At 50.4% G+C, this 14,883-nt stretch overlaps 2 protein-coding genes across 2 annotated transcripts; one reads left to right on the forward strand and one right to left on the reverse strand.

The window, feature by feature from the left end:
* Window positions 1–471: 471 nt before the first annotated feature.
* Window positions 472–1,631, reverse strand: LOC131588449 (gastrula zinc finger protein XlCGF49.1-like). The gene is made up of 2 exons (XM_058857322.1): window positions 1,626–1,631; window positions 472–1,350 (listed from the first exon to the last, which is right to left on the reverse strand). The coding sequence occupies exons 1-2, from the start codon at window positions 1,629–1,631 to the stop codon at window positions 724–726; spliced, it is 633 nt and encodes a 210-aa protein (XP_058713305.1). The 3' UTR covers window positions 472–723.
* A 988-nt stretch (window positions 1,632–2,619) lies between these two features.
* LOC131588450 (zinc finger protein 852-like) lies at window positions 2,620–10,284 on the forward strand. Its single transcript, XM_058857323.1, has 4 exons — window positions 2,620–2,682; window positions 5,494–5,571; window positions 6,219–6,633; window positions 10,173–10,284. Exons 2-4 carry the CDS (start codon window positions 5,520–5,522, stop codon window positions 10,282–10,284), a joined length of 579 nt encoding a protein of 192 aa, XP_058713306.1. The 5' UTR covers window positions 2,620–2,682; window positions 5,494–5,519.
* Window positions 10,285–14,883: the final 4,599 nt, after the last annotated feature.

Raw genomic sequence — 14,883 nt, forward strand, 5'->3', positions numbered from 1 at the left:
TTTTTTACCTCAGTCCAAGATTCATTATCTCAAATCCTGCTTCTCACTTAATCATTAACTCTAGTTCCAGCAAAACCTGTCTCTAGCTAAGATCTCTACTTTTTCTCTAATTCATCATTTTTCAAAATTAGTGAGTCCAAAGAAAGTTTCAGAGGGTCCTGGGTGGAGCTTGAGGTGTCTGTGAAAGGTTTTGGGGGTCCTGACCTCTGTAGACCCCCCAGGGACACTGTCGAATGCTGCCCACAGCAAGATGCTGACGGGGATTGGAGTCTCCGTGTTGGGCTTCGTCTTCCTGGTGCTGGGGCTCAGCTTCTGCCTGTGCAGGAAGGTGAGGGGGGGTCCTGGGAGTCGTGTCCTCCCCCCACAGAGCGTGTGTGCTCCCCTCTGGGCCCCCCAAGCCCGGTGTCACCCCCTTTTCTCTGCCCACACAGCTCCTGACGCAAAATGTTCTGAAGGACTGAAAGTCAACAATTCCCATTGTCATTCTGTATCCTGTTGGATTTTCATTCCCCTGCTTTCATCCAGGTGCCCACAGGGAGCCAGGAAGATGTGGAGCCTCCCAGCCAGGTGTCTTCCCAACACCGATCACCAGGACCACGGATCACCAGGGCTCTGCCCAACGGGGGTCACTGGGGATCATCCAACGCCGATCCTCCCATGGGGGATGGAGCTGGAGCAGCGCACGAAGCTCTTCTCGCACTCGGGGCACTCGCAGGGCTTCCCTTACTGGTGCCTCCCTTGGTGTTGGGTCAAGTGAGAGCTCTGTGAGAAGCTCTTCCCACACTGGGGACACTCGTAGGGCCTCTCCCCACTGTGGATGCGCCGGTGGACCGTGAGGTTACCGTTGCGGTTGAAGCCCTTCCCGCAGTCGGGGCAGCGGAAGGGCCTCTCCTCTGTGTGAATCCGCTCATGTACGAGGACATTGGAGCTGGTCTGAAACCTCTTCCCACACTGGGGACACTCGTAGGGCCTCTCCCCAGTGTGGATGCGCTGGTGTGCCCTCAGGTAGGAGCTCCATCCAAAGCTCTTCCCACATTCCAAGCAGGTGTAGGGCCGTTCCCCAGTGTGGATCACCTGGTGTGTCAGCAGGTGAGAGATCTCTCTGAAGCTCTTCCCACATTTCCCACACTTGTAGGGCTTTTCCCCAGTGTGGGTCACCTGGTGCCGGAGCAGCTCAGAGCTCCACCTGAAGCCCTTCCCACATTCCAAGCACTTGTGGGGCTTCTCCCCCAGCTCTGAGCTCTGGCTGGATCTCTGGCCGTGTTCCTGGCACAGGGAGGGTCTTTTCTCCTCGCAGCTCTGTGAATTGGGTTTGCAGCCCCTCCTTGTGCGGCATCTCCGTGGCTTTTCCTACTCCTCCTCCATCTGGACATGGTTTGGGAACGTAAAATCCTGGCTGGGGAGAAAAAAACAACAGGAGAGCGCCTTGGGCTGGGGGTTCCTCCTTGCCAAAGTTCATCTCAGAAAATCACTGGGCATCTTGTATCTGGAAGAATCTCCAGAACACCAAGATTAAGCCCAAACACCCTCCAAACATCAAAACAGATCAAAAACTAATCAAACAAGATTCAGTCAAAATCCCCTCCAAAATAGAAATGTTCAGCCCTCACAAGAAACCAAAGTACCAACATTTAGCCCAATAAAGCTCAGAAACACCAAGATTCAGCCCCGTGAAAATCGTGGATCTCCCTGCCCGGGCACTCGCTGCATGGGGGGGTGAGGGGGGCAATGAGGCCGGGCCGGAGCAGGGGGTGCCTGAGAGAGGCCCCGAGCCCGGGGGAAGCCCCTGCAGAGCCATGGAAGTGGCTCCTGGCCGGACTCGGGGATCCCCCTGGCGATCCCCGCTGGAGCAGCCTGGTCCTGAGGGACTCTGGCCCCTGGCAGGGACCCCAGGCTGCAGCAGGACAAGGATTCCTGTCCCTCAGGGGGAGGCACTGACATGACCTGACTGTGACCCCCATCCCTGTGCCTCTGGGCGGGGAGGGGGACGGAGAGGGGCAGAAAGTTAAGCCCGGGAAGGAGGGACAGCTGGGGGAAAGATGGATTTCCGTAGGAATTACTTTACTTCTCATTTTCTTCCTCTGCACGTTGGATAATAAATTCAATTAATTTCCCCAAGTCAGGTGTGCTGTGCCCGTGACCAAGGATTGAACTGTCCCCACCCTCAGCCAAACCCCCGAGCCTTTCCTTGTGTGTTCTGCTCCCCGCCCGGGACAGGAAGGAGAGTCACAGAGTTTTGGCCTCGCTCCGGCATAGCCCTGCTCCATCCCGGACTCACCCCCAGCTCGCAGCGCCCTCAGCTCCCGGGCACCCCGAGCTCCCGGCGCTTCAGCGCAGCGGCGCTTCCTTGGCCTCCTGCCCGGGCCGGGCCCAGCGCCGGGGCCGCTCCTCAGCCCAGGCTGCCGAGAAATGGCGGAGCTCAGCCCAAGGCAGGCGAGTCCGTGCCGTGTGCAGAGCCCGCCGCTGGCTGCGATTGGCTGCTTCTGCCGTCACTCGTGGCTCTGGCGCGCGCTGATTGGGCAGAGCGGGGACAAGCCCGGCCCCGCTGGCGCCCCCAGGGCGGCCGTGGGGCAGGAGAGCCGCCATTGCCGGAGCGTCTGTGCGGGCCCGGCAGCGGCGGCAGCAGCGGCCGGAGCCCGGTGAGGCGGCGGCGGAGCTCGGAGGCGGCCCCGGCCATCGCAGGTGGGAGCCGCGCTCGGTTCTGCGGGGGCTCGGGGCTCGCTGCGGGCCCGGGAGGGGGCGGCAGGGGGCTGTGGCGGGTGGCTTGTGCCGTGGCCGGCCCGTGTTGGCCCTGGGCTGAGGGCGCTGCGGGAGCGGCTGCCCGCGGTCTCCTTGCCGCTGGGGCCTCGGCAGGAGGCGGTGGCGGAGCAGCGCTGGCTCGTCCCGCTTCGTGTCGGGAGGCCGGAGGTGGCTGCGCTGTGCCCGGGGCTGGGCGGGAAAATTCCCGGCGCCAGAGGTTTGTGTGGCCCAAGGAGCCAGAGGAGTGGTGTGCGAGTGACTTTATTGCTGCCCAAAGGGAGAGGCCATGGGCCATTTCCCGTGCGCTCTCTCCGGTTGTTGGAGGACGCGGCCTCGTTTTTGTCCTGATTTTCCCGGCCGCATGTCCCTGTCCCTTTGCCCAACACTGGCGGAGGTGCTTGGAAGGTTCAGCCTTCCCGATCCGCCTGCTGCATGTCCTTTTTGTATAACACCCGATATTCCTGGCTCTGGGAAGTGTTTGTTCTTCTGGAAGTTCAGGAATGTGTTGGGACTTGGTCTGAGCAGCAGTCCTTGTCAATTAGTAACATTTTTTGTAACTGGTGATTTCTCCCATTTTTCCTTATGTACAAGTCCCTGGCCCCATCTCCAAGCAGATTCACTCATTGCCTGTGTTTTTTCTTCCTGGGTGTTCTTTGGTTTTGGGATTGCTCTCAGTGCCCTCATTCTCTGTCCTTTTGTAGCCGTTTGTGGCTCAGGAGGCCTGGCTGCCACCTGCATCCCCTTGCTCAGCTGCTGAATGAGCTGCACTCAGCAAGGTGTGGTGCATGGTAAAAAGATGAGAGTTGCTGTAGCACATGAGAGGAGAAACAGCATTTGTTTCATGCGTGGTCTGCCGGGGAAGCACAAAACTGTGTCCCATTCCCATCCTTTCCACGTTTGGACAAGTACATGAGCTGCTTTGCTGTTTCCTTTGTTATCTGTTTTACTACTTTTCCATTGCCATATATCTGCCAAGAGTAGTTTGAGTTACTTCACTTTTCCACAAACTCTGCCTCGATTTTCTGCTAATAGATAATGTGATCCCATCCCATGGTGAAATGTTGTGTTCCTCATGTGGGTGGATTGGTTGGGAGGAAGGTCAGGAGCTGGAGCTGTGTGGTTGGTTATTATTTCAATGACATCCTGTTATCTAATTATGCTGTTGAAATGATAAACTGATTCTTTGGTACCTGATATGAATTCATCAGCGTTCCCAGGGTCAGGTCCATGGTGTTGCAGGATTTGTTCTGGTGATCATTCGTCTTTTCCCCATTTTTGGGTGCTCCCTCCTGATATGCGAAATAAAAAGAGCTCTATAACTCGCAGAGTAGTTATAAGAGTAGGTATGAATTTATTCAGCACTGAGATGCATGGGGGATATCTCCTCCGAAAAGCATGCACACATTTTTGATTTGGTTTTCTCTTTTTATCTTTTACAGACTAGGTTTACAAGATACACCTAAAACATATTCTTTTTGTAACTCTGCTTGTCCTCACTTCATCTTACAATTAATTCCATGCCTCTTTCATTCCTCTGGCCACCTTTTGGAACTTTAAATCTGTTCTTTCCGGCATAGGGTCTGAAGAATCTCCTTTATCTTGTGGTGCCTTTGTCTTTGCACCTTGTTTGTGTATTCTGGCTCCTTATCTTATCTTGCAGTCTGACTCTTTTCTTGTTCTTGTGGATCAGCGTGTCAGGCTATGGTTTTTGTCAAACCCCCCTTTTAGTCAAGCATTTCTTTGTGTTTATTTCCTACTTTTTAATTTCTGTTTCACTCCAGCCAGGGCTGCATCAATTGCCAGCTTTTCTCTCATTAAATCATCACATACTTGGATTCCCAACTGTCAGGAAAATTAATCCACAAACACCAGAGGTTTATGTCCAAAAAGGAGACAGAGGAGTCCTTTTTCTTTATTCGAATAAAGGGAGAGGCCATGGGGCATTCCCCTGGGGTCTCTCAAATTTTTGGAGGGCGCAGCCTCCTTTTTATCCTAATTCCCGGCCGCTTGTCCCTTCTCTCTTTCCCCATAGGCTGAGGTACTTGAGAGGTACAGGCTTCCCGGAACGCCTGATACCAGCGGTGATACCTTTCTCCCCCCCCCTCCATGCATAATCCCTTCTTAACTTTTATGGAATTCATAGTGTTCTGTTAGTGCCCCTTTGATCTTCTACTGGAATCCATCCCATTGTTTCTGTCGTCTCTCACTGATAGTACACCTTATCAACTGACCCACAGCTTGTTTGTAAAGACAAACCCATCATTCCTCTCAGTTTGAAGGGGGAAAGGATATTTGGAGCTCACTCGAAGTATCTTTGGGGACCCCTGTTCCTTTTTCTGGGGCCGGGCCGGGCAGAGCGATGTTTGGATCTTGCAGGACTCCAAAGCTGACCTGAGATGCCCGGTACCGGCAGGGGGAGGGGAGCAGCGAAAAGGGGGGAGCCCCGGGAGTCCCGGAGCCTGAAATGGGGGCCTGGAGAGGGGGAACCCCGAGAGCCAGGAGTGAGGGGAGCCTGGAGAAGGGGCAGCCCGGAGAAGGGATGAGCCTGCACAGGGGGAAGCCCTGGGACACCAAAGTGGGGACCCCAGGGAAGGGGAACCTCAGGGAGGGATTTTTTCCTATGATGTTTTGATGTTTTCTGATGTTTTGGAGGTTTTCATGGACACAAGACACCTGATGACTTCTAGAGATGGACTTGGGCAGGAGGAACCCTGAATCCTAGGTGGTCACCCCTTGTTTTTCTCCCCAAACCAGACTTCTCATTCCCAAGCATTAGACGAATGGAGGAGGAGGAGAAGGCAGAGAGGAAGATGCTCTGGGACCCCCAGGCAGGTGAGGTGGAAGTCACTGCCCCTTTCCCCCTCTCTTCTGCTCCATCTCCCAGCCCAGGATGGCCCCCGACTGAAGGACAACCCTGCTGCAGATGCCTTCCTGCCAGGGACAGACTGGGCACAGCTCCTTCCCCTTCCCTGTGGCTTGGAGACAATTCCCATCCCTTCCTTCTCCTTCCTTCTCCTTCCTTCTCCTTCCTTCCTTCCTTCCTTCCTTCCTTCCTTCCTTCCTTCCTTCCTTCCTTCCTTCCTTCCTTCCTTCCTTCCTTCCTTCCTTCCTTCCTTCCTTCCTTCCTTCCTTCCTTCCCTCCTTCCCTCCTTCCCTCCTTCCCTCCTTCCCTCCTTCCCTCCTTCCCTCCTTCCCTCCTTCCCTCCCTCCCTCCCTCCCTCCCTCCCTCCCTCCCTCCCTCCCTCCCTCCCTCCCTCCCTCCCTCCCTCCCTCCCTCCCTCCCTCCCTCCCTCCCTCCTTCCCTCCTTCCCTCCCCTTGTTCCTTCCTCTTCTTGTTTCTCTTCCTTCTTGATCCCTTTCTTTTTCCCTTTTTTCTTACTGTCCCTTCCTCTCCGTCATCCTTCTCTACCCTCCTTCTTCTCCTTGTTCTTCCCTTCTTCCTTCCTCACTCCTTCCTCCCCTTGTCCTTCCTCCCCCAGGCACTGAGCTGCAGAGGGAGACCAGGGAGGACAAATCCCCGCAGCAGAACCTCGTGGACGAGGCCGTTTTGAGCAGCTCCAATGGGGAGGAATCCAATGGGGAGGAAATGCCAAAGGGATCCCCCACAGGGAGGGGCTCCAAACCCATCCCAGGGTGCTCTGAGGAGAAAAGACCCCCCCTTGGCTTCATCCAGAGATCCAACCTGGTGGTCCATGAGCAGCTTCACACCGGGGAGAAGCCCTACTGGTGCTTGGAATGTGGGAAGAGCTTCAGCCACACCTCCCACCTCTTCATCCACCACCAAGTACACACGGGGCAATGGCCCTACCAGTGCTTGGAATGTGGCAAGAGCTTCAACTGCACCTCCCATCTCATCCCCCACATGCGGCAGCACACAGGGGAACGGCCCTACGAGTGTGGGTGTCAGGAAAATTAAATCCACAAACGCCAGAGGTTTATGTCCAAAAAGGAGACAGAGGAGTCCTTTTTCTTTATTCGAATAAAGGGAGAGGCCATGGGGCATTCCCCTGGGGTCTCTCAAATTCTTGGAGGGCGCAGCCTCCTTTTTATCCTAATTCCCGGCCGCTTGTCCCTTCTCTCTTTCCCCATAGGCTGAGGTACTTGAGAGGTACAGGCTTCCCGGAACGCCTGATACCGGCGGTGATACCTTTCCCCCCCCCCCCATGCATAATCCTTTCTTAACTTTTATAGAATTCATAGTGTTCTTTTAGTGCCCCTTTGATCTTCTACTGGAATCCATCCCATTGTTTCTGTCGTCTCTCACTGATAGTACACCTTATCAACTGACCCACAGCTTGTTTGTAAAGACAAACCTGTCATTCCTCTCAATCCCTCCTCTTTTAATTTTTGTTAATAATTGTCTTTACAAATTTTAGTTATCATTGACTTAATTTCTTGTTCTTGGGTCTTTTTTGGCTTTGCAATTATTTGCAGGGGCATCACTCTGTGCCCTTTTGTAGCCATCTCTGGGTCAGTAGGCACTGCTACTACCTGCATTCTTTTGATCACATGTTGAATGAGTTGTATGAAGCAAGGGATCATGCATGGTAAAAAGATTAGAGTTGCTACAACACATAAGAGAAAAAAAGCATTTGTTTGACCCATAGGCCACCAGGTAACTATGAAAACATGTCCCATTCCCATCCTTTCCATGTTTGGACCGGTACATGGGCTAACTTTCTTATTTCTTTCGTTATTTGCTTCACTACCTTTCCATTGTCATCTATTTGCAAACAGCAGTTTGAGTCATTAAATTTTCCACACACCCCCCCTTCTTCTGCTAATAAGTAGTCTAATACCATCCGATGTTGAAATATTGCATTTCTCATCTGGGTAGACTGGTCAGCAAGAAGGTCAAGAGCTGTAGCTGTCTGGTTGATTATTATTTCAAAGACAGCTTGCAACCTAATTATCCGATTTAGATTATAAATGGGTTCTCTGGCACCTGATATTAATTCATTTGGGTTCCAGGTAGCTGGTCCATAGTGTTGTATGATTCGTTCAGGTGGCCATTCATCTTTTCCTTACTTTTGGGTGCTCTTTCTAACTAGGGATGTATCAATGGACTGCTTTTCTCTAATTAGATCATCATATACTTTGATTCCTAACTGATTTCCTTGAACTTGTGGTAGCAGAAAGAACAATGGTCTAATATACCCCACATAACATATTCCTGACCAGTTTGGGGGTAGCTTGCGGTAAGCATTTTGGCCACAAATCCAGTAATGCCCCTTTAGAGCCCAGGTCCCATTAGCGAAGGGACCTTTCCAATTTTTATCATCAACTGGTGGGTCAAAATACAGCTTACTTCCAGGGCCTAGTGGTCCACCAACAATAGTTGCCTCACCATAAGAATCACAATATTTACATTTCCAAGCTCCTACATGAGGCTTCCACTTGCAATCACATCTCAGATCTGTTTTATTAGATCTGGACCAGAACTTACTGAAAAGGGTTCGAGTTCCATTTCGGTGTTGCCATTTCTACTGATAGTCTCGGACAACATGTGTCGGACTTGTGGAATTATCTCGGGGGCAGCTTAAAAATAAAGGGTCAAAAAACTTATCCTTCCCCACTGCTTTACAGCCTTCAAAATCTTTTTGGTAATTATGGAAGGAACACCTTACTCAGCTACTATTAGTGAGTTTAACATGTGTTTGATTCCATCTGCCTTGATATCTGGAACAGTCATAAGGAGGGCAGTTAGGAGTCCAACAATCTAAACCCAAAGATAAAGTTCAGTCACAAGCGCTCTTTCCCACATATGTGCTCCCTGTTCTGTTTAGGCAATAAATGCCTCTTTCAGAAGAATGAAGCTGCCATGGACTTCCTTCTTTGTCCCAAAATCCTGTTTCATTATGGACTTCACTCAGGGTGCTAACTCACCATTTAGGCTCGACTGGGCTGGCCACCCATGGCCAGCTTTCAGATCCCCCCGGCCCCCCGCAGACCCAACAGTTCTTAAGGTTAAAGGTTTTTGCTACTTGTTCTCCTAAAGTAAAAAAATTATTTTCCCACTTTAGACTCCAACTTAACTGAAAATATAAAGGTAAAATTATTAAGAGAAACATTCTAATAGTGTTACAATCTAATTTCTAATTTTCAATTTCACGTTGTCTTCTACACCACCTGTGGCAAGTGAAAGCACAGAAACAGTTTAGCATAAAGAAAGCAATGACAGCATGGATTGGCTCCTAGTGTCTGGAGATTTGAGAGTAGGGATGCCCATACAGATTATTTCAGCAGTCAGTCTGTGGGTAGGCACTCAGGGCTTCCCCCAATGTCGACGCACCAGCTACTGTTCCAGTCCACTCCTGCGGAGTGTCAGTCGCGGCTTCCCATCCTTCTCCTCCAGCTGAGATGTCCAAATCTCTGGAGCTTTAGAGACCTTGACTCGAGTGTGATGTGTCCACCCGTGTTCAGCTGTCTTGACGGCTGTTTCTGTAGTCAGTAACACCTGGAAAGGTCCACGCCACTTTGCCACCAGGGGTGCTTCTTTCCACTCCTTAACTAGGATCCAGTCTCCTGGCTGGATATTATGCACAGCAAAGTCCAAAGGCAGGGTCTGTGTCAGCTGAGCTTCCTGTCGAAGAGATTTCACAAGAGACAGTATCCGAGCCACATACTGTTTTAGATATACATCACTTATCTCTACTCCCGCCCCAGGCTGAGAATTACAAGGATAAGGAATTCCAAACATCAATTCAAAGGGAGATAGTTGAATATCTTCCCTGGGTCTGGCTCTTATTCTTGCTAAAGCCAGTGGTAAGAGCCGCAGCCATGGCATTTTGGTTTCTATCACTAGCTTCAGAAGATGTTTTTTTTTATCTCTCCATTCATCTTTTCAACTTGGCCTGAGCTTTGGGGATGCCAGGGAGTGTGGAGGTTCCATTGTATCCCTAAAGCAGTCATTACTCCTTTAAGAATTTTTCCAGTAAAATGAGTTCCTCTGTCTGAGTCTATTGCTTCTACTATCCCATATCTTGGAATTATTTGTTCCAAGAATACTTTAATAACTGACCCTGTGGTTGCTGAAACAGCAGGGAAGGCTTCTGGCCATCCTGTTAATTGACATATTATTACCAAAAGATATTTAAATTTCTTCACCCGGGGCATCTCAGTAAAATTTACTTGGCATCTTTGGAAGGGACGTACAGCCCAAGGCCTCCCCACCCTGGCCAGTTTCTTTGTAACTTTGTTATTTGTCTTAGCACAAATCAAACAACTATCAACAGCTTGTTTTGCCAGAACAAAAAGACCCACAGCAGTATACATCTTGAGGAAGGTCTCTGCCATTCCTCGGGAGCCTCGGCACCTCCCCCATGAAGCTCCTTTAACAACTGCGATGTCGGAACTCTCGGCATCCGCTCACTGTCCTTTGCAAACTAACCACCTCCTTTTCTCTCTGCCTTACTCTCCACAACTATTTCAAGGTCCTTCAGTGAAAAAGACAACCTTTCTGGCAAGGGGGCAGCCACCGGGAGCAAGGGAAACATCTCAGAAACCTCCAGCAACAATGCAGCTCCCCGCCTCTCCATCAACTAGTCCGCTTCTCCTTGCCTCCCCCGAGCACTCTGCCCGGTGCCCTCTAATGTGCATCATTGCTACTTCTTTTGGCAAATTCACCACCTCTAACAGGCAGGAGATTAAACTCTCACGAACCAACGTCCTTCCTTTGCAGGTTAATAAACTTCTTTTTTCTCACAGTTTCTTTAAATGCATGTATCACTTTATATACATATTTAGAATCAGTAAAAACATTTACTGTCTTGTCTCGGTATAATTCACAGTCACTCACAAGAGCACACAGCTCTGCGTCTTCCTTCTATCACTTTTGAAGACTCATCAATAAACACGTTTTCTCTTTCAGGCCATGGAATGTCTCGCAAATCATTCCTTGCCCTAGTTTGTAGATCTATTACTTGGATACAATCATGGAATTTGCCTTGGCTCCCCTCCTCAGGGCCATTCAAACAGGAGGCTGGGTTAAAACTTTCTCTGCTTTTAAATTCTAAATTTTCCTGTTCTAATAAACAAGACTCATATTACAACAACTGAGAGCTGGTCATCTACTTAGAGGCTCTCTCAGCTAACAAAGCTTTAATCTGGTGTGAAACTTTAACAATCAGGTAACCCCCCTGTTGAGGGTTAGGTGGGAATTTTTACCCATTATGTGCTGGGAAGCCTAACTACCGGTACTTAAGGGTGCTCACAAAGGACAAAGAGTAGCCGGGCCCAGGGTGGCGGGGAAGGGGGCAGAAAAGGAGGGTGGGGACAGTTTTTGGCTGGCTTTTTTTTTCCTCGGCTTCGGGGAAGAAGGACGTTCGTGCGCTGGGTCGTGGAGCTGCTGCCTCTCCTTCTCCCCTCTTTGGTTGGTGGCCTCGCACCCCCTGTCCTGCCAGGCATCGCCGTGGAGCTGCTGATACACCTCATCCACCAGCCCAGGATCGCAGCTCGTCCCTGCTGTTCCAGCTGACTGTTTCCTCGGAGCCCTGCAGGAGCACCGGGACTGACTGCCCGAGGGGTTTGTGAAAACAAAGCCTCTCCTCCATCCCGTCTCAGCCGAGAAAGCTGTCCCGGGGTCCCTGGTTCTGTTTTCTTGTTATTGCTGTAGTTATTGTTTGTTTGTTTACCTGGTTATACTAGTAAAGAACTGTTATTCCTATCCCCAGATCGCTGCCTGAAAACCCTTTGATTTCAAAATTATAATAATTCGGAGGGAGGGGGGTCTACATTCTTTTCATCGCAAGGGAGGCTCCTGCTCTCCCTAGCAGACACCTGTCTTCTAGAACCAAGACACCCCCCTTGTCAGCTTTCGCGCCCTAGCCACCATCAGAGCTGTGGCTGCACAGTTTTGCAAACAATGGGGCCAGCTTCTGGCCACCGGGTCTAACATTTTTGAAAAATAGTCAACAGGTCTTTGTGTTCCCTCATGCTCCTGAACTAAAATTTCTTTTGCATTACTTCTCTTCCTGTTCTCTTGATACAGCAAATCATGCACATACTGCAACAACTTAACTTCTGAGGGTGGAGCAAACTCTCTTAACATTTTTCTTTTGTGAAGTTTGCACAAACAGGTGACTTTGTATAAACATGATTTAGTTCAGTAGCAAGTAATGCCACTGTTTCAAGCCAATTACATTACATTTCTCTATTTTTTTTTTTAGTAACTAACCACTCTCCATCTCAATTTTTTGCATCAAGTTCATCCTAGGTGTATGGAGGTGACTAACAAATTAACTTCTATTAAGGAAACTCTAATATTTATAACATTTTATAACCTTTAACATTTAAAACTTTTATTAAGGAAAGAAACAAGATACTTTCCTTTAAAGTTTTCCCATAACTTCCACCGAGGAAGTGCATGACAAATACCCAGGCCTTCCATAGGACACTATTTTCACAAGGTTGTAGCTACAGAATTTGCTTTAAGGCTACAACAAACTACAGAGTGGTGGGCGTGTTCCCCACAAGGTATGACTTGCCGCATTGGCTTCATAATTGAAATTTGCTAATTCTGGCTTTTTACAACAAAACATACAAAAAGCAGAGGGGTGTGGTCCCCTCCAAACTGGAGCCATTCCGCACAAAACTTTATGTAGACAAATTAATTAAATCTTCAAATTAATTTACTACAATTTTTACAATTCTTTCAGAGAAAGATGTGTTCAAACTTCTGAGCACACAGAAGAAAGTACAATTCTCACAACTCTTTTGAACGATCAAAAAAATTCTTTAGACAATTTTCCCCCTCGGGGATAAAAATTAAGGTGAATCGAGAGGTCTTTGTTTTTACTAAGACACACACCTCTCCTCGATCCAGACTCACTTTAAAAGTTGACAACGGCTCTAGGTTGGTGGATATAATGAGAGCCTTTGACACTCTTAACAATCCATTTATCTTATCTTCTGGACTTTCTTGACAATCCAGCTGTTTTTGGCTTTTTTACAGACATTGCCGTTTTCAGTGTCTTACGCCCTGAAGACAGCACACTGATTTTTTTCCCAGCCGCTGTTTGGCTTGGGTCTCCCCTGCTGGGGAGAGAAAGCTTCTGCTACTTCCTTGTGCCTAATCCCGTCCTCTCTGTCCCGGGGGACCCCTTGGACCTTGCGGTTTTTCCCTCTTTGGCCTGAAAAAGGCGATCACCTTCGCCTTTCCTCCTTGTGCTCACTCTATTTACCACACACCAAATACCAGAGCCAGTTCCTGTCCTGCCACATTGTCCAAACAGCTCCTCCCCTCTCCAGTGTTCCCGGTGGGCACAGCCGGCAGCACCACAGGCGGCCAGGGCGTCCCGCAGCCTCAAAGGGCCGGCAGCTGCTGCTGCCCCTGCCCGGGGCTGGTGGGGTCAGGAACTGCCCAGTGCTGAGTCCCAGCAGCCTCACAGGCCCCCAGCCTGTGCTCCTGGTCCTGCTCCTCCACTCCTGGTTCCTGCTTCAACCACATCTCTCCACACTCTTCATTAACCAATTCTGTTCCAGCACACTAACACAATCCATCCATCTCCTGCTGCCCGTACAAACCACATTAATCCACATTCTCTTTCAATCCATCTTTTCCAGCTCTCCTCTAGACACCTTCACAGAACTCAACACAAATGAATTCTGTTTTCTAAGGTGGCCATATAAGTCCATTTGGCAACTTATACTCTGGCCATACATAATAACAATATTTCACCATCATCTCTATAGTTACTTCTGTGTGAATGCATAATCTGTCCCAAGATCTCAGCATTCTCCCCAAGGGACTCTCCAGGGGTATTGTGGGATCGTCATCCCTTTTGCCAGGACCCCTTCCCGGCTGTACCCTTGCATCCCTCCATGGGTGCCCTGTTTAGCCTGTGCTACCCTCCATGGGTGCCCTCCCAGGCTTGCCTGTGCTACCCTCCCTGGGTGCCCTCCCAGGCTTGCTCCCCGAAGATTCCATTTTACTCACCGGTGAGATTTTCAGTGGTCCTTCCCTGTGGACTCTTCACGGACCCCCCTGGTCCGCCACTCGTCTGTCTCCTGGACAGTCTCGGGAACCCAATCGATCGCCCGGTGCTGGCCGCCACCAAGGGGAGCTGATCACCGAAACTGGGTGAGGCGCGCCTTCAGCTCCACTCACTGCCCGCCGCCCCGGACGGTGGAAATATCCCGGACCGAGCCCCCAAAATTGTCAGGAAAATTAAATCCACAAACGCCAGAGGTTTATGTCCAAAAAGGAGACAGAGGATCCTTTTTCTTTATTCGAATAAAGGGAGAGGCCATGGGGCATTCCCCTGGGGTCTCTCAAATTCTTGGAGGGCGCAGCCTCCTTTTTATCCTAATTCCCGGCCGCTTGTCCCTTCTCTCTTTCCCCATAGGCTGAGGTACTTGAGAGGTACAGGCTTCCCGGAACGCCTGATACCGGCGGTGATACCTTCCCCCCCCCCCCTCCATGCATAATCCCTTCTTAACTTTTATAGAATTCATAGTGTTCTTTTAGTGTCCCTTTGATCTTCTACTGGAATCCATCCCATTGTTTCTGTCGTCTCTCACTGATAGTACACCTTATCAACTGACCCACAGCTTGTTTGTAAAGACAAACCTGTCATTCCTCTCATGGGGAATGTGGGAAGAGCTTCAGCCTGAGCTCTGTCCTGCTCCAGCACCAGAAGATCCACTCAGGGGAACGGCCCTACAAGTGCTTCAGGTGTGGCAAGAGCTTCTGCCAGAAATCCAGCCTGATCAGCCACCAGAAGAGCCACAGGGAGGAACGGCCCTACGAGTGTCCTGAGTGTGGGAAAGGATTTCGGACCAGGTCAAATCTCCTCAGGCATCAAAAAACACACACAGAGGAGAGGCCCTTCTGCTGCCCTGACTGCGGGAAGGGCTTCAAAGACAAGTCTAACCTTGTCAGGCACCGGCGCATCCACACTGGGGAGAGGCCCTACGAGTGTCCCCAGTGTGGGAAGAGCTTCTCACAGAGCTCTCACTTGACCCAACACCAAGGGAGGCACCAGTAAGGGAAGCCCTGCGAGTGCCCCGAGTGCGGGAAGAGCTTCGTGCGCTGCTCCAGCTCCATCCCCCATGGGAGGATCAGTGTTGGATGATCCCCAGTGACCCCCGTTGGGCAGAGCCCTGGTGATCCGTGGTCCTGGTGATCCGTGTTGGGAAGACACC

This window comes from Poecile atricapillus, chromosome 26, assembly GCF_030490865.1.
Source record: "Poecile atricapillus isolate bPoeAtr1 chromosome 26, bPoeAtr1.hap1, whole genome shotgun sequence".
Taxonomy (NCBI): Eukaryota; Metazoa; Chordata; class Aves; order Passeriformes; family Paridae; genus Poecile; species Poecile atricapillus.